Source organism: Bactrocera oleae, chromosome 4, assembly GCF_042242935.1.
Source record: "Bactrocera oleae isolate idBacOlea1 chromosome 4, idBacOlea1, whole genome shotgun sequence".
Taxonomy (NCBI): domain Eukaryota; kingdom Metazoa; phylum Arthropoda; class Insecta; order Diptera; family Tephritidae; genus Bactrocera; species Bactrocera oleae.
In genome coordinates this window covers 4,795,739-4,820,913 of record NC_091538.1, presented here as the reverse complement: position 1 = coordinate 4,820,913, position 25,175 = coordinate 4,795,739, and the positions used below count along the sequence as shown (strand labels likewise).

General features: G+C 34.5%; 9 protein-coding genes across 14 annotated transcripts in view; 5 read left to right on the top strand and 4 right to left on the bottom strand.

Annotated features, from left to right (window-relative positions):
• The first annotated feature begins 323 nt into the window (after positions 1–323).
• Urod (uroporphyrinogen decarboxylase) lies at positions 324–2,552 on the top strand. 2 transcript variants are annotated; one of them, XM_036374600.2, is made up of 6 exons: positions 368–505; positions 574–644; positions 697–981; positions 1,037–1,195; positions 1,265–1,564; positions 1,625–2,552. In XM_036374600.2, exons 1-6 carry the CDS (start codon positions 451–453, stop codon positions 1,934–1,936), a joined length of 1,182 nt encoding a protein of 393 aa, XP_036230493.1. In that variant the 5' UTR covers positions 368–450; the 3' UTR covers positions 1,937–2,552. The 2 variants fall into 2 exon arrangements, with proteins under 2 accessions (XP_014102121.1, XP_036230493.1); XM_014246646.3 differs by lacking the exon at positions 574–644 and having other exon boundaries at positions 324–465.
• On the bottom strand, positions 2,032–2,748 carry LOC106626818 (transmembrane protein 234 homolog). The gene is made up of 3 exons (XM_014246654.3): positions 2,605–2,748; positions 2,250–2,552; positions 2,032–2,194 (listed from the first exon to the last, which is right to left on the bottom strand). The coding sequence occupies exons 1-3, from the start codon at positions 2,663–2,665 to the stop codon at positions 2,121–2,123; spliced, it is 438 nt and encodes a 145-aa protein (XP_014102129.2). The 5' UTR covers positions 2,666–2,748; the 3' UTR covers positions 2,032–2,120.
• A 137-nt stretch (positions 2,749–2,885) lies between these two features.
• RpL31 (ribosomal protein L31) lies at positions 2,886–3,871 on the top strand. Its single transcript, XM_014246655.3, has 3 exons — positions 2,886–2,981; positions 3,296–3,556; positions 3,626–3,871. Exons 2-3 carry the CDS (start codon positions 3,330–3,332, stop codon positions 3,774–3,776), a joined length of 378 nt encoding a protein of 125 aa, XP_014102130.1. The 5' UTR covers positions 2,886–2,981; positions 3,296–3,329; the 3' UTR covers positions 3,777–3,871.
• A 332-nt stretch (positions 3,872–4,203) lies between these two features.
• Positions 4,204–18,560, bottom strand: clos (closca). 2 transcript variants are annotated; one of them, XM_014246643.3, is made up of 16 exons: positions 18,382–18,560; positions 15,861–16,015; positions 15,076–15,798; positions 14,839–15,013; positions 14,253–14,419; positions 14,084–14,173; positions 13,217–14,005; positions 12,655–13,142; positions 11,965–12,596; positions 11,510–11,910; positions 11,284–11,450; positions 9,539–10,299; positions 9,267–9,452; positions 4,923–5,251; positions 4,656–4,867; positions 4,204–4,591 (listed from the first exon to the last, which is right to left on the bottom strand). In XM_014246643.3, exons 1-16 carry the CDS (start codon positions 18,530–18,532, stop codon positions 4,282–4,284), a joined length of 5,736 nt encoding a protein of 1,911 aa, XP_014102118.2. In that variant the 5' UTR covers positions 18,533–18,560; the 3' UTR covers positions 4,204–4,281. The 2 variants fall into 2 exon arrangements, with proteins under 2 accessions (XP_014102118.2, XP_036230483.2); XM_036374590.2 differs by having other exon boundaries at positions 13,229–14,005.
• LOC106626812 (putative N(4)-(beta-N-acetylglucosaminyl)-L-asparaginase GD10667) lies at positions 5,373–6,637 on the bottom strand. Its single transcript, XM_014246647.3, has one exon. It carries the CDS (start codon positions 6,520–6,522, stop codon positions 5,431–5,433), a length of 1,092 nt encoding a protein of 363 aa, XP_014102122.2. The 5' UTR covers positions 6,523–6,637; the 3' UTR covers positions 5,373–5,430.
• Positions 6,954–9,192, top strand: Map60 (Microtubule-associated protein 60). Its single transcript, XM_014246644.3, has 3 exons — positions 6,954–7,343; positions 7,403–7,544; positions 7,606–9,192. Exons 1-3 carry the CDS (start codon positions 7,211–7,213, stop codon positions 8,807–8,809), a joined length of 1,479 nt encoding a protein of 492 aa, XP_014102119.2. The 5' UTR covers positions 6,954–7,210; the 3' UTR covers positions 8,810–9,192.
• Positions 10,679–18,116, top strand: LOC106626816 (RWD domain-containing protein 2A). 2 transcript variants are annotated; one of them, XM_014246651.3, is made up of 2 exons: positions 10,679–10,816; positions 16,946–18,106. In XM_014246651.3, exon 2 carries the CDS (start codon positions 16,965–16,967, stop codon positions 17,883–17,885), a length of 921 nt encoding a protein of 306 aa, XP_014102126.2. In that variant the 5' UTR covers positions 10,679–10,816; positions 16,946–16,964; the 3' UTR covers positions 17,886–18,106. The 2 variants fall into 2 exon arrangements, with proteins under 2 accessions (XP_014102126.2, XP_036230503.2); XM_036374610.2 differs by lacking the exon at positions 10,679–10,816 and adding an exon at positions 16,797–16,814 and having other exon boundaries at positions 16,946–18,116.
• The window catches only part of LOC106626813 (clavesin-2), a 27,223-nt gene continuing 12,736 nt past the window's right edge, over positions 10,689–25,175 (top strand). For both annotated transcript variants that reach the window (XM_014246649.3, XM_014246648.3), the window contains exon 1: positions 10,689–10,816. The gene's annotated coding sequence lies outside the window, so the exon portion shown is untranslated. The remainder of the gene's footprint in view (positions 10,817–25,175) is intronic.
• LOC106626724 (neuropeptide FF receptor 2) lies at positions 18,763–21,734 on the bottom strand. Of its 2 annotated transcripts, none has more exons than XM_036374598.2 (5): positions 21,442–21,734; positions 20,204–20,689; positions 19,971–20,114; positions 19,570–19,914; positions 18,763–19,498 (listed from the first exon to the last, which is right to left on the bottom strand). In XM_036374598.2, the coding sequence occupies exons 1-5, from the start codon at positions 21,466–21,468 to the stop codon at positions 19,229–19,231; spliced, it is 1,272 nt and encodes a 423-aa protein (XP_036230491.2). In that variant the 5' UTR covers positions 21,469–21,734; the 3' UTR covers positions 18,763–19,228. The 2 variants fall into 2 exon arrangements, with proteins under 2 accessions (XP_036230491.2, XP_036230492.2); XM_036374599.2 differs by having other exon boundaries at positions 19,252–19,427; positions 19,531–19,914.

Genomic DNA, 25,175 nt, shown 5'->3' with positions numbered 1-25,175 from the left:
TGATTATATTGCCTTCCTTTTATGCATAGCATTCGTTACAAAAATCAGGTCTGTTCCCTTACCTCTTATTATTTTTTAATCATATCTGAAATTTTTAAATTGCACAAAACTTATTTAACTGTTATAAAAACAAATTAAAAGTTGTGAATACGTATATATCAACAATATCACAAAAAAATATTTCCCATTGTTTCTCTGGCTGAGTTCGTTCACCAATTTTCTCCTATTTGAAAGCAACCCTACATTTCTCATTGAAATAATTGCTGATAACCGAAGTCGTGCAATTGGTGTTTTCAATTTAATGTTTGCTATTTACCGGTGAACGTTCGGCAATCCAGTTCAAATCTATTAAATTAAATTTAAATAAGAAGAAATTGCCAATCTAAGTAGCTCCAGCAATAAAACACGCCCCTAAATCATACTAAATAACCAATCGACTCACAAACGAAAATGAAAGACACAAAGGCAAGTAGTGAAAGAAAGGTTAATGAGACAAATTTCAAAGGTGTATATAATAACTTACATCATTGTAATTATTGAAATTAATTGATTATCCAAAATTCTATTTAGTAGAAATGCATTGTATTAGCTACGAAATAATAAGTTTATTGATAATTGCTGTAATATTGTCTGCTGCAGGACACGTACGTTAATCTAATAAATTAGTGCAATGAATAATTATAAATAATTCTACAGAATTTCCCAATTTTAAAAAATGACAATCTTCTGCGTGCTGCGCGAGGTGAAGCTGTTGACCGGGTACCTGTCTGGGTGATGCGTCAAGCGGGACGTTATTTACCCGAATTCCAAGAAGTGCGGAAACAACATGACTTCTTCACAATTTGTCGTACACCGGAATTGGCATGTGAGGTGACAATGCAGCCGTTGAGGCGTTTTGATTTAGATGCCTCAATTATATTTTCGGATATTCTTGTAATACCACAAGCCTTAGGAATGATAGTTGAAATGCACCCGGGGGTGGTGAGTTACGCAGTCCTACACATCTTCTCTTAAATAATTTCCTGCTTAACTTTAGGGTCCAGTTTTTCCCGAACCGTTACAAAGCCCGGCAGACTTAGCTAAACTCACGCCTGAAGGAGCAGTGGGACGTTTAACATATGTTGGTGATGCTATTACTATGATGCGCCACATGTTGGAGGGGCGTGTGCCACTTATTGGTTTCACGGGTGCGCCGGTTAGTGTTTAAACCTTATATGTGTAATTGCTAAAGTGTTAACATGATATTTCTGAATTTTTCTATTAGTGGACTTTAATGGGTTATATGATTGAAGGTGGCGGCAGTAAAACAATGGCCAAATCAAAAGCTTGGCTGGTTGATTACCCAGATGATTCCAAGAAACTACTAAGCATGTTAACAGAGGCTATTGTTGACTACCTAGAAATGCAGGTAAAAGCAGGCGCACAGTTACTACAAATATTTGAATCTTCGGCTGAACATTTACCTAAGGAAGATTTTCTTAAATGGGCAGTGCCTTATATTAAAGAAATTCGTGACAAATTAACAGAGCGACTAAAACTGCAGTCGATACCAGTAGTGCCTATGGTAAATACTATCAAGTATGATAATAATTTATCATCCAATATATTTTTCTCTCCTCCTTAGACAATTTTTGCAAAAGGCGCGGGTCATTCACTGAAGGAGCAAGCTGCTTTGGGATATGATATTATAGGATTAGATTGGACTGTGGATCCAATTGAAGCACGAAAGGAAGTAGGGCCTAATATTACCCTTCAAGGAAATCTCGATCCGCAAGATATGTATAAAACGCCAGAGGATATACGCGCACTAACTACTGAAATGGTGCAAAAATTCGGGAAGGAACGTTATATTGCAAATCTTGGTCATGGTATTACGCCTCTAACACCTATAATAAGCATGGAAACATTGGTAGACGCTGTACATAAAGCACTATAAAAATATGTGCATACATATTTACATGAGAACAAAGTAATGGTATTGTTTATTTTTTCTTAAGGGGTTTATTGTTTTGCTACGAATAAAATAGTTGGTTGTTATATAGAAAAACTTTTACAGCATAAAGAAATACTTTTATTATTGTAATATATGTCTATCAAGAAAAATATGATTTTTAAGCTTTTCATTCACTAAGAACTTTGTCATATAACATTAATGTAGTTCCAAAGCCCACCATTAACGTGCCAATTAGAACCGCTGCATATTGAAGAAATAAGTATTAGGTTTTGTATTAACACAGTTGTTTACATACATTTTCCGGGTAATCTTTCTCCTAAGCAATAACCTGTCACAGCAGTAAACGCGAAGCTTAGCGAATTTGCAATGGGCACAGCTAGAGTAATATTAGCATGTTGCAGTGTCCACACATAAAGCACACTGCCTAATTGATTTAAGATAAAAGGAATCCAGTAGTTCAGTCTTGATCCTATCATACAAAGCTCCATCCAAAGATTGTGCCATCTTGAACCGGTATCAATTGTATCAATACCTGCGCTACCACGTCGTATGAAAGGATTAGTTGCGCCCCAAAGCAACCCAACTCCTAAAAGAGAAACTGTTCAAAAATATATTTAAAGTACTACAAGAATAAGTATTATAATGCTTACAAATAATATTTATCATTTCTACTATAATACATTTGTATTGTTTACACACTATCCAAATCATCTGCTAGCTAAATATTTGACTATAAGATGGCGCTGCTCTTTTGTCTTCATACATTTCTAATACGCTAATGAAATGACAAATATACGGTTATTCAATGATTATAATTTAACACATTTTAAATATACTGAAAATACTTGCATTTCAATAAAGTTTTCATTGAAACTTCACATATTTTTATATTTCAACAATCTCACCACTTTATGTCGCGTCGCACATTATGAGTTCAGGGTTAAAATGTCAACAAATGTAAAATGGCATTGACGTTTCTTTCTGACGGCTGTCATATTCTTTTACGTCAGGCTTTCATTTCCGATAGGTTGGTTTTTCGTAAATTTCTTTTTAAAAATCGTAATACATCGAGAAATTCTGCAAATTATAATTCAAAATATGTGTGAAATTCCGTGTTCGAATCGCTTTTGTGTCGAAACATGCTCAAATTTTTACATTTCATGTTGCCTTAATAGGCGAAAATTAAAATATTGGAAAAGTGCAGAATGATCGGTGAAGAAAGTGTCCAAACAACTATTGGTGGCGCTTTAGCAATTAATATTCTTAAAAAATATCTAACACTTTTAAAAGTAGTAAGCTGTGCAGTAATTTTTTATCATAAGTTCTGTTTTAAAATTTCAGGAGTTTGTTAGCAAGCAAGAAATTCCAATAAAAAATGGCGAAAACAAAAAAGGTTGAAAAGCGCAACAAATCTGCCATCAATGAGGTAGTAACCCGCGAGTGCACCATTCACTTGTCGAAACGTGTGCACAATATTGGTTTCAAAAAGCGTGCTCCACGCGCCATTAAGGAAATCCGGAAATTCGCCGAGAAGGAAATGGGCACCAACGATGTGAGAATTGATACCCGTTTGAACAAGCATATCTGGTCCAAGGGTATTCGGTAAGTTGTACATATAAATCTAAAACTATGCAATATGTGTTTAATTGTTTATTTTTGTAATTTTTACAGTTCCACTCCAGTACGTGTGCGTGTGCGTCTTGCTCGCAGGAGAAACGACGATGAGGACTCACCTAACAAACTATACACATTGGTGACATACGTGCCAGTTTCCACATTCAAGAATTTGCAAACGGAAAATGTAGAATCCAGCGATGATTAAACATAAAATTAATGAAATAATGCATGTGTGAATGCAATTAATTAATTACATCGTCCGGGTTTAGAAGTTTATTAAAAATACATGAAGTTAATAAATTCATTTTTTATTTACAAAGACGTCAACCAAAATGAAAATCGAAAACTGATTTTTGGAAAACCTTGATAATATGACTTGTTAGCACCTTCGATTTGGTTTTTGAAACATTTAAAATTTAATAATTTTGGTCGCTGGTCGAAAAACAAATATGTACTACTAATTCCATATTCGTGTAAGGTATATTAATGGATTTTGGTTTGAAGATAGTGTACTATACTGCGGCATATAACATTCCTCAAGTGGTTATGGTCAAATGAAATCAAGGTATATTCAAGTAATTGCTTGGCAAATAAGTTGACCAATTTTATAAGATTTGAAATGATGAATCGAATTAATATACACAAATTTTAATAATTTTTCTTTGTACTATACATATGTATGTAAAGAAAATTCTAATTTGACAACTGTTTCAAAATTTTCTTAACACTATATCCACAAATAACAATCCTTCGCTGGTTGTTAGCGCAAGTAAATTTTTATCTGCATTTTCTAAATGCAAAAACTGATATGCGTGTATTGCTGGTAAAGTAGTTGCACCTACAATTTGTTGGAAGCCCGCAACGCCTTTGTACTGATATATTGTTAGTGGTGCATCAATATTTCGCGTCAAAGTAAACAATAGTAAGTCTCCTGTTAGTGCAATTTTTCCGAATGATATCTGTATAATATCTGAGCAGTCCAAAGTTTGTAGATGACCAAAATTTGTGGAATTTGTAGAACTAAGGAATACAATTAATATTGGTTGTTAACATATGTATTTGTACAAGTATTCAAAATTTGTACCTATAAATTTCTAATGTCCCACTATGCAAGCTGTTGGACTGTTTTTCGATTTGAATAGCTAAGAATGTGTTATTATTGAACATGGCACTCGCAATTTTCTTAGCTTTTGGAGTAAACAAACTTTGTTTAAGGTTTAAACTTGGATGAGTTGTCCATATTTCAACGGTATCGGGTAGCAAAATTGCTATTATGTCCTTGTCCACTTGTAAGAGCTAAAAATAGTTAAATTTCACATACAAAAGCAGATGGTATAATTTCATAGATTACCTCTTTAATACCATTCCCGGGAATCACGAACTTTTCGTAGATGTGAAATTGAGAATCAAATACTTTATTGATACAATATACCTTAGTTAAATCATTGTTTGTTATTGCTTGAGAGGCAAAACAGTGTTCTCCTTGTATTGTAAGCCGTTTTAAGTTTGAAAAGAACTTCTTATCCTCTAACAAATTTTCGAAATTTAATTTTAGATTTGATAATAAATAACTGGCATTATGTTTATTTAAAACAGCGACATTATATTCATCACCAGCCTCGCTAAATAAAATCGGTACTAAGTCAATTAGCTTAGCCTGTTTTGGAAGCCAAGAGTAATCTGAAATTTAATTATTGTTTAATTATTTTTAAAATATTTATAAAAATGATTTGAATATGTTTTCAATTTTTAAAATATTTCGTCATTTATATAATTTAAATTTGCATTATAAAAAAAAACATTTTACAAGTGCCTAAAAAGAAATTTTTATTAGTTTTGTTTACAGAATTTTTTTTTAGTTAGGAAAATGTCGTGACTGTTTTACAATACTTGTATTCTACTCTTGTCTTTTGCGTCGCATCACCACTCACAATTGAGTATGGGAATCTTAGCATCCCTACGCAAGCAGCACCATAGTTTCCAAAACGGTCAACTACAACCAAACCTCCACTGAAATCTGGATAGTAACGTTTGATGCGTTGCATCGCGCTTTCTGCTGCTGCTGTGGGCGTCCTACCCGCACGTAATCCTTCTACCGCCACCAACGCTGGCAAAAACCGCATCATTATATCACCATCACCTGTAGCTACAGCTGCACCGATTTCATTATCTGCATAAGCACCTGCACCAGGTATGGGAGAGTCCCCAACACGTCCAGGTATTTTGTGTTTGGCACCATTAGTAGACGTTCCAGCATATATTTGACTATTTCTATCAATGACAATCATGCCAATGGTGTCATGATTCCAGCGTCCAATTTGGTATTCATAGCGATAAGCTTCTTTTTTGTCCAGAACGTCGAAAGAGATTGGTTTGTATGGCCCACAATTTTTGGTTGGATCTGGATATACGTTTAACCAGTAGTTTGGTTGACAACGATTTTGACGCCATGCTTTCCATATATCCATTGATTTGTTTGTGGCAAGTGTTTCACGTCGAAAACCCATTTTCTCAGCAAAGTTACTTGCTGCATCACCTACCAACATAGTGTGCTTTGTATGCTCTAATACATGTCGTGCTACACTTATAGCATCCTTTATTTGTCGTAGACCAGCAACTGCTCCGATGTTCATGTTGCTGCCATCCATAACCATAGCATCTAGTGTAGTTTCAGCATTCTCATCCGGCGAGCCACCATAACCGACAGTGCCGTCACATTGTAGGCGTTCACAAGTGGCACAGCCTTCGATAAGCGCGTCTAAAGCATTACCACCTGGTTGCTGATTCAGTACAAACCAAGCTGCTGTATTTGCCTCGGTGAACTCCCATGTATTGATAACAAGGGGTAAAGACCTATTTTTCGTTATTGGGGTTACCCTTTCAAAAGCTGCTGTTGTAAGTGCGAGAAAGCTAAAAAGTATTCCATGGTATAAAATGTTATTGCACAGCATTTGGAAGAAGCATTAAACATAAAACAATGCAAAAATTGATTATCAACTTTTTTCGTTGAAATGAATTTTATTTCAGATTTCTGTTTTATCACTACAGTTGATCTCAAACTTTTGACATTTCCGTTTGTAAATTGCATTGTAGATATTTTCACAATTACTCCACTATAGTTACTATTAGTAAACAATGGGTATTTTATTAAAATATAAATGATATCTTATGTTTGGATTTAACAATCATTTATATTTTTTTTATTTTCTATTATTATTTTTCATTTACTTATTTTTTGTTTTTCAATACAACTCAACAATTGACTTGCCTTCCAAACGTTTCCTTTTGTAACGGCCTTGAGTTCGATATATTGCGCGTCAGTTCGTACCACACGCCCTTTAAATTATTAATGAAGAAAAGAGATAGTTATACCATACCCAAATAGTTTGCAAAAGATATACATTTCGCGCCGTTTCATTTCGTTGCTCGGTCGCCGCTTTGTTTTGCAAGAAGCGCGTTACTGCATTCATAAAATAACACACACATAAAACTTAGCAAAGCAGTGTAGAAAGCAGATGAAAAAGTAGCTAAATTGACGTACAAAATTTCTTAACAAATATTTGGTTTAAAACTAAACAAATACAAATAACTAACCATTAATCAAAGTGTGTAGTAATCTTTAAGAAGTATCGCTATATAATGCCCATTCAGCTTGATAAAATATTGGCAGATATAGCCGAGGAAAAAGTACTACATCCAAATTATCCGCCAGCAGGCAAAAAAGAAATAGACGATGCTTGGGCGCGCGTAGGCAAAAATAATAAATTGTCCGGTAAATATGTCCTAAATTATTTTGTTTCGTTTTCTAAATTTTTGGGTTAATGGTTACAGTGCATGAGGCTCGATCGATATTTAAAGTACTCCAAAAGAAATACGAACAAGAGAAAACGAAACGCACTCCATCATGGAAACTATTTGATCTAATGGAGCAAATACATCAACCTATTCAAGAAGAAGATCCAAAGCAGGACGAGTAAGTTGCGAATTTGTTTTTTACACTACATACATATTTAAAGTTGAATATATATTTTAAGTGATGGTATGGTGTCTATGGAGGAAGATGAAGAATATGAGATGTTAGAAGTACAGGAAGAAGATGAATCAACAGCTGCACAAGGAAAAGGGACAGCAGCTACATCAGATGGTGAAAGCCCATCGAAATCTATAAAATCGAGTGGGTCTAATGAAACAACCCCCGAAAAAGAGGAAAAGCCTTTGATTAAACCACAAGCAAAATTATCCGCTGCTAATCAGAGCAAATCCTCATCACCAGCAGCAGAGGAAAAGAAGGTGTTGAATTCCTTAGCTCACTCATCGCGTCCATCTTCTAATACAACATCTAATTCCACGCCTACATCCAACGCATCAGCCGCAGCTACTGTTGCTGCTTTGCATAAGAAGGGAATAACCATGAAGAAAACATCATCAAGCGCAACAGCTGGAAATACTTACAGTGGTACGACCCGGGTAGGTCAGTCAACAAGTAACAGCGGTCAGCAGAAAAATTCGACTATACGAGTAGCTGGTCAAGTTTTGGGTGTCGGCGAGTCTATACCATTGCCTGAATCAATTAAACGTAAATTAGTGGAAACACAGCCAGGATCTCAACCTGCTAAAAAACCAAACAACAACCACTCAATTACAACAGCTTCATCAGCCCAGACATCAACAACAAATGTTCGAAGTACATCGACTGGTAGCAGTGCTAACCCTAGCGCATCTCTACAAGAGAGCTCTCTTGCTTTTAATGAATCAACCATCAATATCAAACAAGAGCCTAATGATGACGCTAATCAACCAACGGGTATTAATTTAATTACAATAACAGGAAATCCTCGAGTTGAGTTAACGAACGGAGGTGGCGGTCCATCTTCTTCAACAGCCGCTACAGTAGCTTCCACATCAACGAATGGATATTCACCACGACTTGAAGAGATAGACTTTCGTAATGACATTATATTCGACTCTGGCAATGGTGCCATTAATGGCGCTGTAGGTGGAGCAGTTAATCATCCAAATCATACAAACGCGACAGGAGGCATCATTAATTTAGGAAATTTTGACAATTCACTGCCGCCGACTTTCTTCAAAAATCTTTGTAATTCATCACGACATGAAGCATTAGGTCTTTACGTTGCAAACGTTATGAATCGTTTACGACCGCGATCAGCTCAAAAATTAGAGTTGGGCATACTACGCGCAATAATTGATGTCCAAAGCGATGAATTGGAGCAATAAGTGAATAACTTTTGGTTTTAAGACAAAAGAGTAAGCAACACTCTAATTTCGTTTCTTAAAAGTATTTTAAACTATATTTTGTATGCTGATTACGTATATAACTAAATTTGTTAATATTGAAAATGACATAAACGACGTACAATTTAATACACACATTTTATACATACGTTTTTCGATTAAGCAAAGAACGGACATTATTAAAGTTGGAAAATCTTCAAACCTACTTTGTACGCTAATAATACATACATATGAATGTATGCATTTAAAGCCCTTTCTGTAATTTTTGACATTTTTTTTATAATTATTCGAATACATCGGACAAAATATGCCCACGAAATTTGAATGCTATTACAAATAAAGTAATTATATATAGTATATAAATATATGACGGTGTTTGTGATTTGATTTTTTTTTTCAAACATTTTATAATGATATCTAACAAAAATGTTTTACATACCTTGTACAGGTTGAAATTGTTCTTCTGTTAATGACCATTTGAAGTACATTATAGGAGAATGCTCATTAGTCTCATTCACTATTCCTATAACATCCATGTCTTCGTTCAATTTGAAATTTACAATTTTAGTAGCATTAATGTATATTCTTTGGCGAATTTCAAAAGTTTTCAAGATATAGTAGGTAGCTGTTAAAAGTAAAAGATGTATTAATTCATATCTAATATTTATTTAAAAAAAATCTTTATAGGTTTCTTTATTTGCAATGACTTACCATCCACAAACTCTTTTAACTGTTGCACGTTTGTAAGAATTTCCTTCCAGTTGGGCATCTCGTCTACAATTTCATTTACTATAGATATGTTACGTTTCCATTTCACTTCACTTGCAGCGCGATTATGGTACTCTTGTACCACCAACGGCTGCAGAAAGACCAAATTTCCTTCAACGATTACAACTTTGGATATATTTGCGATTTGCATATAGAATTCATCTACTTGTTGCCCATTGATGTCATTAACGGACAAATTTTCAAAACTATTTACAAATACACCACGGTTATTGGATAACAAACTATTTATATATATATCTCCATGCAGTATTTGTTTTGGAATGTTACGTAACAATAATGTTTGTTCGCCGAAATTCGTTATGCCATTAACGGTGTCTAATATACTCAAATCTCTGTACATATTAACGGTGTTGAGCGTGATGTTACCATTAATTGTGTGATTCCCTTGCAAATAAACCGCTGATTGAATCCAATCAATTATTGGTATACTATTTATAGTACTGCTTGATGTGGCATATAGCTTTCGAATATTAGTTGACTGTAAGCGTTTTGGCGCCGTTACTGATGCACAAGGTGTGTCCAGACGCAGTATATCTTGTGCCAAATTTAAATTGTTTATTTGTACGTTCTCCAAATCTTCTTGTATTAGCAAGCTTACTAAGCTCCAGCTAGCGCGCACTTCATGAGGCCCATCTGTTTTTAGTGTATTCGCAACGAATTCGTCGAAATTCATAGTTGAATTTCTGAAAACATGTGGAATTTTAACTAAAGTACATTCATAGTAATATTTTTTTTGAAAAAGGAATGCAAATTAATATATGGTATATTTAAAAAAAAATTCGCTTTTCGCATATCTATGTATAGCAATCACAGAAAGTTTGGAAGCGTCTGTAATGATACTTGGCTCTCGGAACTAGTAGTGTTACCATGTTCGTATATGATTAGAACTTATTGATGCTTTATTACACATTCAAACTATAAATAGTATATTTTATGCATATTAAAGACTTAGCGTTAATATACCCTGTACATAGATTTTCTTAATCATATAACTTTTGAGGAACTTCAGTCTCGATTTGACGTTAACAATTGTTATTTATATAACTAGATAACACAGAGTGGCCACACTGGTAATTCAATGACATTTTGATGTTTTGTTGAAGTAAATAGTGAAGTGTGTCTCGCGTGTGGCCTTCGATTTTACGTTTTGTGTAGAAAATTTGCAAAATTTAATGTGCAAAATATATAAATAACTTAAAGGTAATGTACACAATATGAAAATTGTAAAATAAAATATGAAATGCACACAATCATTATAGTTGTTGGCTGGTTATTGTCTACGCATTGATTTGTGAATCATCTGTTTTTGTTTCTCCTCGTTTTCGTCGCTTTGTTCAAGTGACTAATTACAGTGGTTTTCAAATTACGCAGTGAATTGATTTTCTCTTTTATCTTTTTCAATATGAGACAAGGAATGTGCAAGGCAAACGACGATTATTTTGCGCTGAACTTTTTGTTCGTGTATAAATATTGCAAAAAAAATTAAAATTAATGCTAAAATATATGAGCAATATGCTGAACCAACAAATGTCTATATGTATGTTCATGAATTTTACTTTACTCGCTTACACTAAACTCGATAAATTAACAAGTGTTATGGGAATATGCAAAATATAATTGATTATTGTTTATAGTGAGCTATTCTAAACACCTGATACATTTCATACCTGCTAGTTTCCATTAGTAATCCAGCCAACCGTATGTTGTTGGCAGACAATTCACCTTCAAACTTTGCCTCACCGGACAGAATCAATTCAGTGCGCACATCTTGTGGTCGAGATAAGCTTAAATAATTTTCTTTCAAATATTGCAAATGTATATTATTCACTAAACCCTATGAATGTGTGGGATTATTTTTTATTCAGCATTACCAATTTACATATAATAAATTACCTCAAATTCCAACAGACCCTCAAAAGTAGCATTTGCCAATTCGACATGTTGACTCAGGCGAACGTTTTCATTGGCCAACCAAACTTTGTCCAGCAACATCGACAAGTCGTATCGATTTAAAGTGTGATAAAGTGGCGTCTGGGCAAAGCTCGCATGTTCTACATGAAAAGTATTAACTCCAACACCTCTTAGGAATTTTTCCAATTCCCGCAAGTTTATGCCATTTAGAGTGGATACATTGTAAATACCTACAGAACCTAATACATCAAGCTGACCGTGAATGGATGTACTGGCATAAAATGTTTGCGGTGCAGTTGAGTTGGCATTAATAATATCCAGCGGGACATGTATACCATTTAACGTGGTTGTACTAAGCATCGCTTCCATTTGTATAGGGTTTTCTAAATTTAGTTACAAATTAATATAATTCGTTTATTATTTATAGTTAGACTTACGAAAGTGTATAGTGTCAATATACTCATTCCGGTTTGTCCAGTAGGTATTATCAAAAAAATCATCTATTCGTTGATTATTAAGTGTGCCATCAATTTGCATTTCTTTTAAACAGTTTACATCCGACAAGCTTTGAGGGGAAGTAAATACTTGTTTGCCACTTTTCTGCAACCAACTCTGCCCAAATTCCGTAGCAGGTATATCATTCAATTTACCTTGAAATGTTAAATGACTTATATTCATGTTGTAATTGAATTTGTAGCTCCCCTCAAAATGTATATCTGCATTTAGATGCTGCAGCTGTTTTTCTATTGCCTGAACTTTACGTCCATTAATGCTGCCATCACTCAAGCGTAAATTGTCCACAAATATAGTATTCGAGAATTTTTGCCTTGGTGTTAACAAATCAATGCCTTTTGTCGTGTTGGACAATAACTGCGCCATTAGTGGCTGTTCGTAAGCGGCGTGCATTGACTTGCCGAAAATATGTCCATTAGTATGCAATCGTTCGATGTTAAAAAATTGTGAGTTTAACTCTGCCACTGTTAGTGTGACAGGCAAATGCTGGTGTCCATTGCTGGCGACATATGTCTCAATTGGTCTATCCTTTAGCCTTAAATTATGTGCAATCACACTACATATGAAAAAATAAATATGTTATTTGTTTGATCATTGTAGTATTATACACATACCTGGACGTTTGTATGCTACCCAAATGCATTGGTGCTGTAATACTTTGGTTTACAGACTTAAATAAAAAACGTTCGGGCAATTTTTCAATATCCACACCATTTAAATTTTTCACTTCACTGAAACCTCTGCGTATTTCGAGTGTCTGTTTGAAATGTTTCTCGCCCTCTACTACCTGTAGGCTTTTAAAATTCGTTTTAATTAGTTGCTGCAAGTCCACTGTATTGATGAATGTTAATAATGTATTATTCGCTTCCACTGGTTGTTCAAATTTAATATTAAAATTCGCCAGCGTTTGCGTTATATCGATACCATTTTCCAATGTCTTTTTAGTGCTAATTTCGGTGTTTCGATCTAATAAATCGCCGACGCTTAATAGACTGGATATAATTGCGTCACCCTTTATAGTAAAATCTCCATTAAGCACAAGGTCATCGTGTATGATTTGTTGTGAGGCCAAGGATTGTAAACTTGCACCCAACGTCGTACCCTAATGTGGTAGCATGAAATAATTGTAACTAACAGTTTAATTAAGCTTTATTTATAGCATATAGCACTACTTACCGCCTCACTTACCGCCATTGTGACCGGCTGCATAATGCGCACATTTTCAAAAGCCTTCACACCCTCCATCACCTGCGTTACATTTGGCTGTCTCTTCAGCAGCACATCAAGTTTATTTTGTTGCACATTGATATGATTTAAACGCTCATGTATAAACAACTCCTTAGCTACTACAGTTGCTTCAAACCGTATTGATTGATTAACCATATATATATGATCGTCAACAGCTCCAACGCCACCATCGATTGGTATGAGATCATTCAAATTATTACCATCAATATCATCGCTTAACACACGCACTGATTCCGCTACTAAATTACCTATATGCGCCGACTGTTCAAGATACTGCACACCCTCACGCTTCAATGTATAATTTAGCAAATCGTTCCATTTATAATCATTCACAAGCCCATTGATTTGCAGATTGTTGACTGCTAATGTCGGTGCCACAACTGTTGCTGTTGTCGAAGTGGAAACGTTCTCCTGCAGCGTACGTGCCGTCGCTTGATAACTACCCGTTACACGCACTTTTTTAGCTTTGATGCGCTCGAATGTGGGTCGTGTTGCCTCAACACCGTTCACTTGTTGTGCCTCCAGTTTGTGCTTAACAATAAGTGTGTCGACTCTAATGTTGGCGAATTCTTTGTTAGCATCAGTTGTGGGCGTGGCACGTTTAAGACGTTTTTGAGTGGCTGATTTGAGCTCAGCCTCTATGCCATTCACAGCTTGGGTGACGAAATTCAACGCCTGCCAATAATTGCTTGTGAAATGATGTTTCGGATAAACGAACTGCGGTCATTAAGATAGCGAACAGCGGTTTTACATCATTTTTTTTGTCAATATTTTGCAGTTGTGCACGATACTTACCGTATTAGTGTTCACAGTTTGTATATCGGCTTGAGAAATAATCGGCACTTGCGTGTTGATGTTCGGGCGTTGGCCTTGTGACAATTTTTGCTTTAAGTGATATAGTGTGATTGTTGTTGCCAATTTGAGTTATAAAAGATTAACTGTTATTGCATTTCTCTACTTTTACCTCTACATCCTTTTGCAGTTTACTAACATCGACTTGCGCCAATCGCTCTGTCTGCGTTTTAGTCCAATCGATAATCTGTTGGCGTAAAGCATTCGCGTGTTCATCTTGCTTGAAGATCGGTAGAAAAATGTTCGTATCATTTTCGGTCATTTTCTCATTTGCGATGACTGAAATTACATTAAACAATTAATATAAGCAATTAAATTAAGCAATTTTTAAGATTTACTCTGTTGCTCTTTATAAAAAAAAAAAATTAGAAGTCGAGTGATTTCTGTGTTAACAAACATACTATGTTGATTTCAACACACAAATTTACAGTTTGAAATTAGTAACTTTGAAATGGAGCAATAAACAAAAGAGTTATGAAAGAAACTCGTTTTTGACGCGGCAAATTTTAACGAGTTATGAGCCAAAAATCACAGATCTTAGGCAGTTTATTTAAAGCCGTTATTTAGAACAAAGAAGTAATATGCATTTTTTCACTTTTTGAAATATTAGCTTTAAAAAAAAAAAATTTGGCAAATTCTTCGGATTTCGTCGTGTTAATACCTCTGCTTTTTAACTTATTTTAAACAGCAAAACTTACCCAAAAAACTTTTTTCGTTCTCTTGATGAATTCTCATCTTCGATACGCCCCGCCCCAAAGCGCCTTCAGTAAATTGCACATTTGACGGCTCGAATTTCCAATCATTCAGATTGTAAATTTTTGTATCCTGATCCTTGCAAGCCACGAGCAGTAAAAATTTCTCCGCATCTATATTCTTAATTTATTTTTTCAAAATAAAATCAATTATTACGAAAATTTACAGACTAAGCAATCTACCTGCACCGGAAGGAATTGCTCCACCGCATACAGCGATAAACTTTGATACGGCACAAATTGTCCCTTATCGAAGACGTAAAAGACTGAATCCGCTTCATTGGTGTCTTCGCCGCGTACAGCGCTCTTACTTCTGCTCACCGAATTGCCATAGACCAAGAAATGGCGGCGTTTCACCTCGTCTAACGGTGCATTAAAGTAACGCACATCCACCGCACCATAGGTGCGTATCTTCTGGAAGAGCTGAAAGCGTTTCTTTTCGCGTATGAATTTATAAATTTCCGAATATGTTGTGGTGCGTCCCTTTTGATCGGCATAGTTCGCCAAAGCCACATAATTCTCATAGTTAATGGCAAATGGTTCGACATGACGCGCATTGCTACACGGTATACGCGCAAGCAGCGTAAACGATGTACCCGACCATTTGTAATAGGGGCAATGTGGGTTTGGTGCATCATCGCTGCTGCGCAATGTTTGCAGCATAAACAAATCATTCGCCGTGGTGCGCAAATAAATCGAATACAAATTTTTAGTGCCAAAAAATTGTACGGCGCGTAAGCGCTCATCGGCGGTAAGCAAGTAAATCGGCGAGCCGTCTCGTGCATTTTCTATCGTTTGTGTGAGATTAAAGGCCAACGCAATATAACCCTTTGCACCGAGCGCTTTGCAATCCATGGCAACAGCATTGGGCATTGCAATGCTGTGCAGTTCACTGTAATTATTGTTCTGCAAAACATCGATGTTAATGTATAAATCAGATGTGGAACGTATTTTGTCACAATACATACCACATTTTTGTAAACTGTTAAATGCTGCAAACCATTTTTGTTTCGATGCAATGAGGCTGCATATTTGACACCTTCCAGTGAGAGTATACAAATATCAGTCGGGAAGGAAACCGGCACTGATTCGATTTTACTGAGCCCATTAAAGGAATAGGCAGCTACAAACGTATATATGTATAGGTATATGTATCAATGTGTATGTTTTTAAAAATCAATGTTGTCTTAACAGTTAGTTAGTAATACAATTGGAATTTTAGAACAGGTTACTCTATTTAGAATTTCACTCAATTAAAAAAGCAGTTGTCATCTGATCAAATTTGACACGTACTGACTAACTTCCTTTTTGATCAGATGATAAACATTCTTTATAACTAACTATGAAGATTTTTGTCTGTCATCTGTCTGTCTGTATATATGTGAATTAGTACCGCTGTTTTTGTGATATCGATCTGAAAATTTCCACACGTCCTGTTCTCCCAAAAAAGCTGCTCATTTGTCGTAACCGCCGTTATTGGACCACTATAGTATATAACAGCCATACAAACTAACCGATCGAAATCAAGTTCTTGTATGGATAAGTTTTTTATTTGATAAAATATCTTCACGAATTTGGGCATGATTTATTGCTCGAGGCAACGCTATACTCTCCGCAAAAATTGTTCAGATCGGAGCACTGTAGCATATGGCTGTCATACCAACTGACCGATCAAAATCAAGATAAATTTTTTTTTTTTATATCATGTCATGTTATAAGAAATGCACCTGTGAGGGGTATTATAGCTTCGGTGTTCGGCCGAAGTTAACATTTTTTCTTGTTTTTATTCTGCTTATACCGTTGATAAATGTATGTCTCTCATCAAAGTCTTAAATCTTCTTACATAAGCTTATCAGATGCTCACATACTTATACATATCTGTTACCTGCTTACATATTACTATATATGTATGTGTGTAAATCGTAAGTCAAAGTTAAGTACAGAAATATTTACTTATCTATCGGTATATAATGTATTTGGGCATAATACATTTGTAATGTTTATGTACCCATTTATTGTATACCGATCTGATTGAAAATTTCTGTTCTTACAGCGAATAATAAACATAAAACATGGACACCGATCAGTCAACGTTACAACTCGAGCAATTGAATGAACGCGAGCTATATGTGCAATGCATTACGAAGCAATTGGAGGAGGTCGACTTGCTCTCATCGATTTATTGTACGCCCGGCGAAATGCATATTCTCGATGCGAGCGTCATCAGCGACTTCAATGACTTTCTCAATACGCCCAGTGCTGTGCCCACGATCGTGTTAAAGGCACATTTGGATTATATAATTACCGTGAGCGTGCTGCATGGCAAGTCCAAAGAGAAAGTGGATATACGCATTGAATTGCCCAATCTCTATCCTCTGCTGGAGAATGCGCTTGTAACGATATTTAGTACGCTGTTGGGCAAAGCTAAAGAACAGCATTTAAAACGTGAAATTGAAAAGTACATAAACGCAATGGATAAGAGTGAATGCTATGTATTTCAAGTGGTGTCCTGGTTGCAAGATGAACTGAACGAGCTGATCATGCGTGATGCTAGTGAATTTGAGGTGAAAACGCAGTTGATGGCGAATGAAAATGAGTGCGCATTGGAATGTGAACGCCTCTGGATATACTCGCATCACATTAAATCGAAGAAAAAGCGACAAGAAATTCAAAGAGTGGCACGTAATATGGATTTAAGTGGTTTTTCGCGTCCTGGCAAGCCGGGCATTATATGCGTCGAGGGTTTGCGTGAGCACACACAGGAGTTTTGGCGCATAATCAAAGCCATGCATTGGCAGCATATCACTATTTGCAAGAGCGAATTGTGGCAGGGTAAATTGGAGCAGCGACGTCGCTTTGACGGTTTCAAAGAGCAACTCTTCTGCGATGATCTGGATAATGAGGAAGGTGTCATGAATATGGCGCTATTTATAAAATATTTGGAAACGCACAAATCGGGTTATATGAAAAAAGAGCTCTTCGGTTTGGAGTAGAGCAGCGTGTGTGTTAAATGAAAGAAACAAAGAGGAAGATAAAACACCATTAAAATGTAAGAGAAACGATAGCAAAAACAAAAACTGCCAACGTGGAAGCGAAATATTTGATTTGGAAACGATATTTCCGTCTTGTAATTGACGTTTTATGCATATATTTTTAATATGCATATATTTTTTAGCAAACTTAAATTTCTTTATGCAGCAAATTAAAACTCGAAACAATAAAATAAATAAATAATAATATACGTAAAAAATATTTCTTTTTATAAAAAAAATATCCATATGTAGTCATATGCAACATTTTTTAAAAATATATATTTAAATTGCATTCTTCTAAAATATGCTAAATTAATCATTTACATTGAACAAACCACCGTTGTTTTAGCTTATGTATTATATATTCAAAATATAGTAGTTAGATGCCGCTTGTATTACGTTTTCCGCCTAAATACCCAATTGCCAATAATTTCTCTTCTTTTCTATTTTAACATACCTTTATCGAAAAACTGCGCCATTTCACGTTTTTGCATTTGCGTATTAAACGGTTCGAGTTGTGCGCCATAAAATGCATTAAAATTCACATGAAAACACAAGCAATTACTTACACAATTCATAAAAATCAATATAAATATATGAACAAACATTTTATTTATTTATTTATTTTTATTTTTTTAAATTTTTTTTAAGGTTTTTTAATTATTTTATTTTTTCCCTGCAAATTATTATAGTTTTTTGTGTTTAAATTAGCTTGAACGGCTAATTACTATTGCTTCTAGCTAAATATATTTTATAGCTTTATATACATTCCCTTATATACATACAAGTATGTGTATATATGCACGCTATATGCTGGTATCAATGTGTAATGCTCGGCTGAACCAGATAGCGAAGACAATCGATTTTGTAACTGTTAAATGATGATGCGATGCATACATATATTAAGAAATATACAAACAAGGAATATTTGCAAAAGAGAAAAATGTAACCCAAGCCGTTAAGCGAGCCAGTTGAGAACATAATATATTGCTGGACCATAAAATAGGACGAAAAACGACGCTGCACTAATTTTTCTTGCCATACAAGAAGAATATATGATTTATTAACGCTTTATGACATTTGGTTGACAATGAAGTACTTAAACAGTTATTTTTTAGTGAATACATATAACATAATTGATAAACTTTAGTAGTTACTAATTTGCGTATATTTTGCATGCAATATTTTATTTTGTGGTTATTTTTAACAATTGCATTGCAACAACAAAAACGAGAGATATTAGAGTTACTACAATATTTTCAAAATATTTCTTTTTCCTTAATGCAATACATAAGTATAGTAAATCATATAAAACCCTCGCCTACAACATTATTGTGATAACCCTCATTGTCGAAGCGATTATATGTTATTTGTATATCGTGCACATTCGTCTCTTTCGTCAGCACTGGCGCAACCACTACCGACGCCCTTGCATTACGCGCCAACTCCGTATTCTGAACCTGTTCATCACCAATGAAAGAGAAAGTTTTTTTCGCTCTTAAACTAAAACAACAACAGATCAGTTTAAACCATTTGTTCATAAAGCACATGCAGCCGTTGCAGCAGTAAGATTTCTAACAACAAATACAAATATAAAATATAGTACTTGATATTTGAATATGTGTTGCCTGAGTATTACACTCACATTAGACTGTATTTTGTTGGTGTTCCGTTTAAAACACTTACATAATGGCGTCTGATCGTAAGCGCGTCTAAAGTTGTCATTGTTAAATCCATAGATCAGTGGATTCACACTAGCATTCAGAAACATTAGATATTGTGATATATACCAGAAGATGCGAAAACTAATATTTATAGAACTATCATTTGTGGCTATGTATTGATCGCGTAAAATAACCAAAATTGTGAATGGTAAACGCAGCACAATGAAAACGAGCACCACTATGAAGAGCGTTTTGGCAACAGTCCTCTTATAGGATACACTCAGTGGATGTTCACGCTTAAGTACACGCTTTTCGTAACGATCGAGCTGTGTGTGTAATGTAGAATTTGAGAAATAAATTTTTAACAGAGCTTAACGCTTACCTTGAAGAAAATAGCTGAATAACAAATTAGCATTATGCTCAGGGGCAGCCATACCATAACCGTAATTAAAACATACCAATATTTGGGTAAGATATTCCGGTTCTCTTTGCAATACATCTCTTTGAAGTTCTTCCACAGACGTACCTTTAAAAGTTGTTTTCAATATACAATACATACATATGCTGTCGCAAAGAATTTTTTTTATTATTTTAATTAAAACTTTTCATGCTTACCTTATACGTTCTATATAAAGCTAACGGCAGTGCTATTAAAAATCCACCCAACCACGTGAAGGCAATTACAAATCTCACGCCCCACATTGTTAAGCGTGTTTCCGTCGGCAGTACGATAGCTGTTAGCCGATCGTAACTGACAGCCGATAAATTTAAAACGGCGGTTATAAAAAAAGCCACATCCATGAAACCTTCCATTTTGCAACCTATCGAACCCAGTTGATAGTTCTGATAGAAATCATTGATCATAAACATAGCCGGACATATTAAAAGTGTCACCACATCGGCTACCGCCATATTGCACACAAGCATATTTGTTGGCGTGCGTAGCGCACGATTCATTACGACCAGCTGTAGTATGACGAAATTACCGTATAAGCCGAAAATGATTACCGGCACAAATGTGGAGACCTTAAGCGTTATCTCCCAGTCAGGAATATGTGTCCATATACGTTCTTCGGGAAAATTGATTTGACTATAGTTGAGCTACAATTAGCGAAGAAAGTTAAAAAATATATTTGCTTTTGAATTTGATTAGTAAGATTTATAGCGTTCTCTTGTTAAAAATGTTGCCTCATTATATAGCAACATTAGATGAATGTTCCATTTTTCACAAGACAAAAGAACAACAAAAAATGTCAACCAAATCATTTGCAATATTTATTAGCGAGCTTAACAAAACTGATCGATTCAGTAAAATTAGTAAAAAAATTTGATTAAATATTTTGAGAAGGGCAGAAAATGTTGCACCTTTTTCTCGCAAAGGCAAAAAGGCAACATTCAGAGAAAAGAACACGCAACTTTCACAGCCTGAGCATCGCCAACATTTTTGTGCGAAAGAAAAAACGCTTTTAGTTTGCAAAAGTATAAGATTTCGTGTTCACTTTTTCGCGCTCTCGTAGTTTAACGGGTTTTTATTTAATTTTTTTCGGTTCAAAAGATTTTAGAATTTTTTCGTAAAAAAAAGTATTTTTATATAAAAAATTAAAATTTTTTTTGCAATATTTGCCAGATATTTCAAAGGTAAAAAATCCATGTTCACTGGTTCAATATTTATTATTCTATTATTTATTAATTTGTTATTAAATGTTTATGCATTAGAATTATTAAATTATTATTATCTTTTTTTAACTTTATTTTCAATATTTTTATTATTATATTGTGCTGTCGGTACTTAAACATTTCTTTCGATAAAACCAGCTTCCTTACAAGTTTTTGAATGTTTTCTTTATCCTCACCATATTTGCATCCTCGTCGGAAGACATTTGTACATTATTTAACTGCAAATTTTCTGTTAAAAATATGTTTGTAATATTCAATTTATTTAAATATTTTTTGTTAGAAACGCCACGAATACCAATAGTGTTCACTTAGTACAATTTAATATATTTTGAATATTTATTCTCCACCCTTAATAGCGAAAGGTTTATTAGTGGCATGTATGGTATTTAGCGCCACTTGCTACTCTCTTGATTGTTCGGATACAACTGTTCGCCAAATTAATTTGATTAAAAGCCAAATAGTGCAGATATCAATACACTTTCATCGGTTTGTTTTGCGTATTAAAGGCATTTGCGTTGGTTCCGGAGAGTGTCACACTGACATTACTCGATACATACGAGTAAATGACGCCGTCAAGTCGTCCATCTGTCTCGTTTGATAAAACTTAGTACGATTTAAAAAAAAATCATAATATCATATAAACAGGGATGGTTAGTTAACTGAATATACTTATATGCTTGGGTGGTCCAGCTATATGCTATAATGGTACAATATAGGCGGTTCCAACAAATGACCAGCTTCTTGAGAAGAAAAGAACGTGGGCAAAGTTTCAACTTGATATCTTAAAAACTACAAGTATGAAAAGAATGACTAGCTCGCGTATATACTTATACTGACAGACGGCTATGGCTAAATCGACACAGCTTGTCACGCTGATCATTTGTATATATTTTACAGGTTAAACGACGTTTCAATAAGTTTGTTCGATTACCTAATCTCAGTTATTAACTGCTGTTGCGAAAAATCATGTTTTTAGTCGACAGTAGCAAAGTTCTCGCATATTAATTGAAAAATGGTGCATGACAATATATACGGTATTATATAATATTATAGCGATTATTACCATAATTCTCGACACAACCCTGTAGTTAGTTCTGTACACTATTAGGGATGTATATAAGCATGTACGTAGATAAGGTGCATTGACGCCACCAACATCATTTTTAAATATCCATCTAATGTCATCAATACATATTTAATATATGTATGTATACAGGTACACACAGTTATATATATGTATGTGTGTACATATGTAAATGACTAAAAAAGTTTTTGGTATAACAATACAAATTGTTTATCAGCCATTGTAATTTTTTTTTATCTGAATTATAACCGTTCTTATTAACCGTAGCTTCAGTTTTATTAAACATGCATTTTTGTTGCTGCTGCCATTGCTATTGCTCATTGTGTCAATTGTCTGTCTGTCAAATTTGGTTAAAAGCATTATATCTTGTTTGCATTAGCAATCTCGATAAATATAATTGTGATGTGTTATACATTATAGTTATATGTTTTATTCGGGTATTACGTTTATTGTAATACTTGTACTCAACGTATGAAAGCGTTATTTACGTCTAGAACTCCCCATAAAACAAGTAAAAAAACTTATAAATTTATCTATTTGACAGATGTTTTTATGTTTTCTTTTGTTAAACATCACAATAATAGTTTTGTGATGCATTTAACTTTCAGTTGAGCTATTTTATCAATATATGATAGGATTTTTAATGAGAGAAACCACAGTTGTAGGTCTTTCAGAGTGATTGTGGACATATGGGGAAACTATGAATCAGAGTTAGTTTGGAATATAAAACGTCAGACTCGCCATAGCAATTAACTCACCTCAAACTTCTTCATTGCACCTCACCAGGCTTAGGTTATGGTAGCCAAAAAATTCTTTGTTTTTTATACATCGTAATATTTTTAAATACTTAAAATTGTATTTAAGGGTGTATTCTGGTCTAGACGCCTAAATTTTAGGCATTTTTAAAAATAAGATAAGAAAAAATTGAAAGCATTTTGACTATCCATTTTTTTTATAAGATTTTTATTGGCATTTAAATAATATTAAAACAAAAATAATTGAAAAAATAATCAAAAAATCGTCGAATTATAGGCCGGTGGAGTGCACGCAAGCGCAATAGAAAGATGCATACAAATTTATTTTATCAAATTTTAAAGGAATCGGTTAAGTAGAACTTGAGATATTATGTCAACCACCTCAAAAACAGTACTTTCGAGTAAAACGCGTTTTTGTGTGATTCGCTCGGCCGGCTTAGACGCCACGTCACAAAACTCGCTATATTCGCCTAAAAAAATTTGAATTTTTAAAAATCCGTTTAAGGGCACAATTTTGAAGATTATAAATTTTGGGTTGGTAACAAAGTAATTGCGGATTTTTTAAAAAAATCAAGTACAATTTTTTCATGGAACTAAATAACTTTATTCTGTAATGTATTGCCCATTTTGATCAATGAGCTTTTGTCATCTTTCAGGCAGCATCATAATCCCACGTTCATAAAACTTCTGGTTTTTATTAGCAAAAAACTGAATCAGCACCGATTTGACATCATCATCATTATTGAAATTTTTACCATTCAAGGAGTTTTGTAAAGATCGAAATAAAAAGTAATCCGCTAATGCAAGGTCAAGACTATATGGTGGATGTGGCAAAACATCCCAACCAAGCTCCAATAATTTTTGCCGAGTGGCCAAAGATGTGTGTGGCCTTGCATTGTCACCGTTTCGATTTATCAATTCGGGCCACTTTTCTTCAACTGCATTGTTTAATTTCGTTAGTGTTCAATGTAGACAACAGGTCTGATCGTTCGGTTGGGTGGTAAGAGTTCAAAGTAGGCAATTCCTTTATAATCCCACCAAACCTTCTTTTGATGAATACCAGCTTTTGATGTTGTTTGATTTGGTTCACCTGGCCTGCTCCACGATCTTTTCCGCTCGATATTGTTGTAAACAACCCATTTTTCATCGCCAGTTATCATTCGTTTTAAAAATGGATAACTTTCATTACGTTTCTTTAGCAAATCGCAGCTGTTAATGCGTTGCGTTAAATGCGTTTCTTTCAGTTCGTGAGAAACCCATGTAACGAGTTTTTGAACATAGCCAAGTTGTTTTAAGTGATTTTCAATGCATGTATGTGATACCTGAAGCTTCTCTGCAATCTCACGTGTTGTACTGTGACTATCCGGAACGGATATTGCTTTGATTAGGTTGTCATCAACTTCAACTGGACGACCAGAGCGTTTTTCATCTTTGAGTGAAAAATCACCAGAACGAAATTTGGCAAACCAATTTTGACACTGCCGTTCTTTTATGGCTTCGTCGCCATAAACAGCACATAATTTTTTGTGAGCTTGCGATGCGTTTTTCCCTTTGCGAAAATAAAAAAGCAAAATATGACGAAAATTTTCCTTTTGATCTTTCATTTTTCAACGAACGCCAAACGAAAACTACGTAACCGATCAACTTTTTTTTACTGATTGACAGCTGAATTGCCAACTATCAAATAACAAAATGTGTTTCACATTTGGACTACGCCAGCAAACCTAAAAATTCAACTGAAGCCATCTATGAGTGAAATCCGCAATTACTTAGTTGCCTTATTTTTTTTTTTATTAATAATCGTTTTTTGTTTTCAAATTTCTGAACCAGAATACCCACTTAAAATAGGAACACAGCTCATACATCGCAATACTTCGCACAGTGATTAATAATGTGCTTGTTATATCCTTTATGGTATTATTTATTTAACCACAATTTCTAATTTTCTTTTTCGTTCCTCTTTAACTCATATGTTTTTATCTACATTACCACTTCTTTACACGGCAGTTGTTTTACTAAAAATTGCCAAATATTAATGTTTTTTCTTTTAATACACTTAAATTGAATGGCG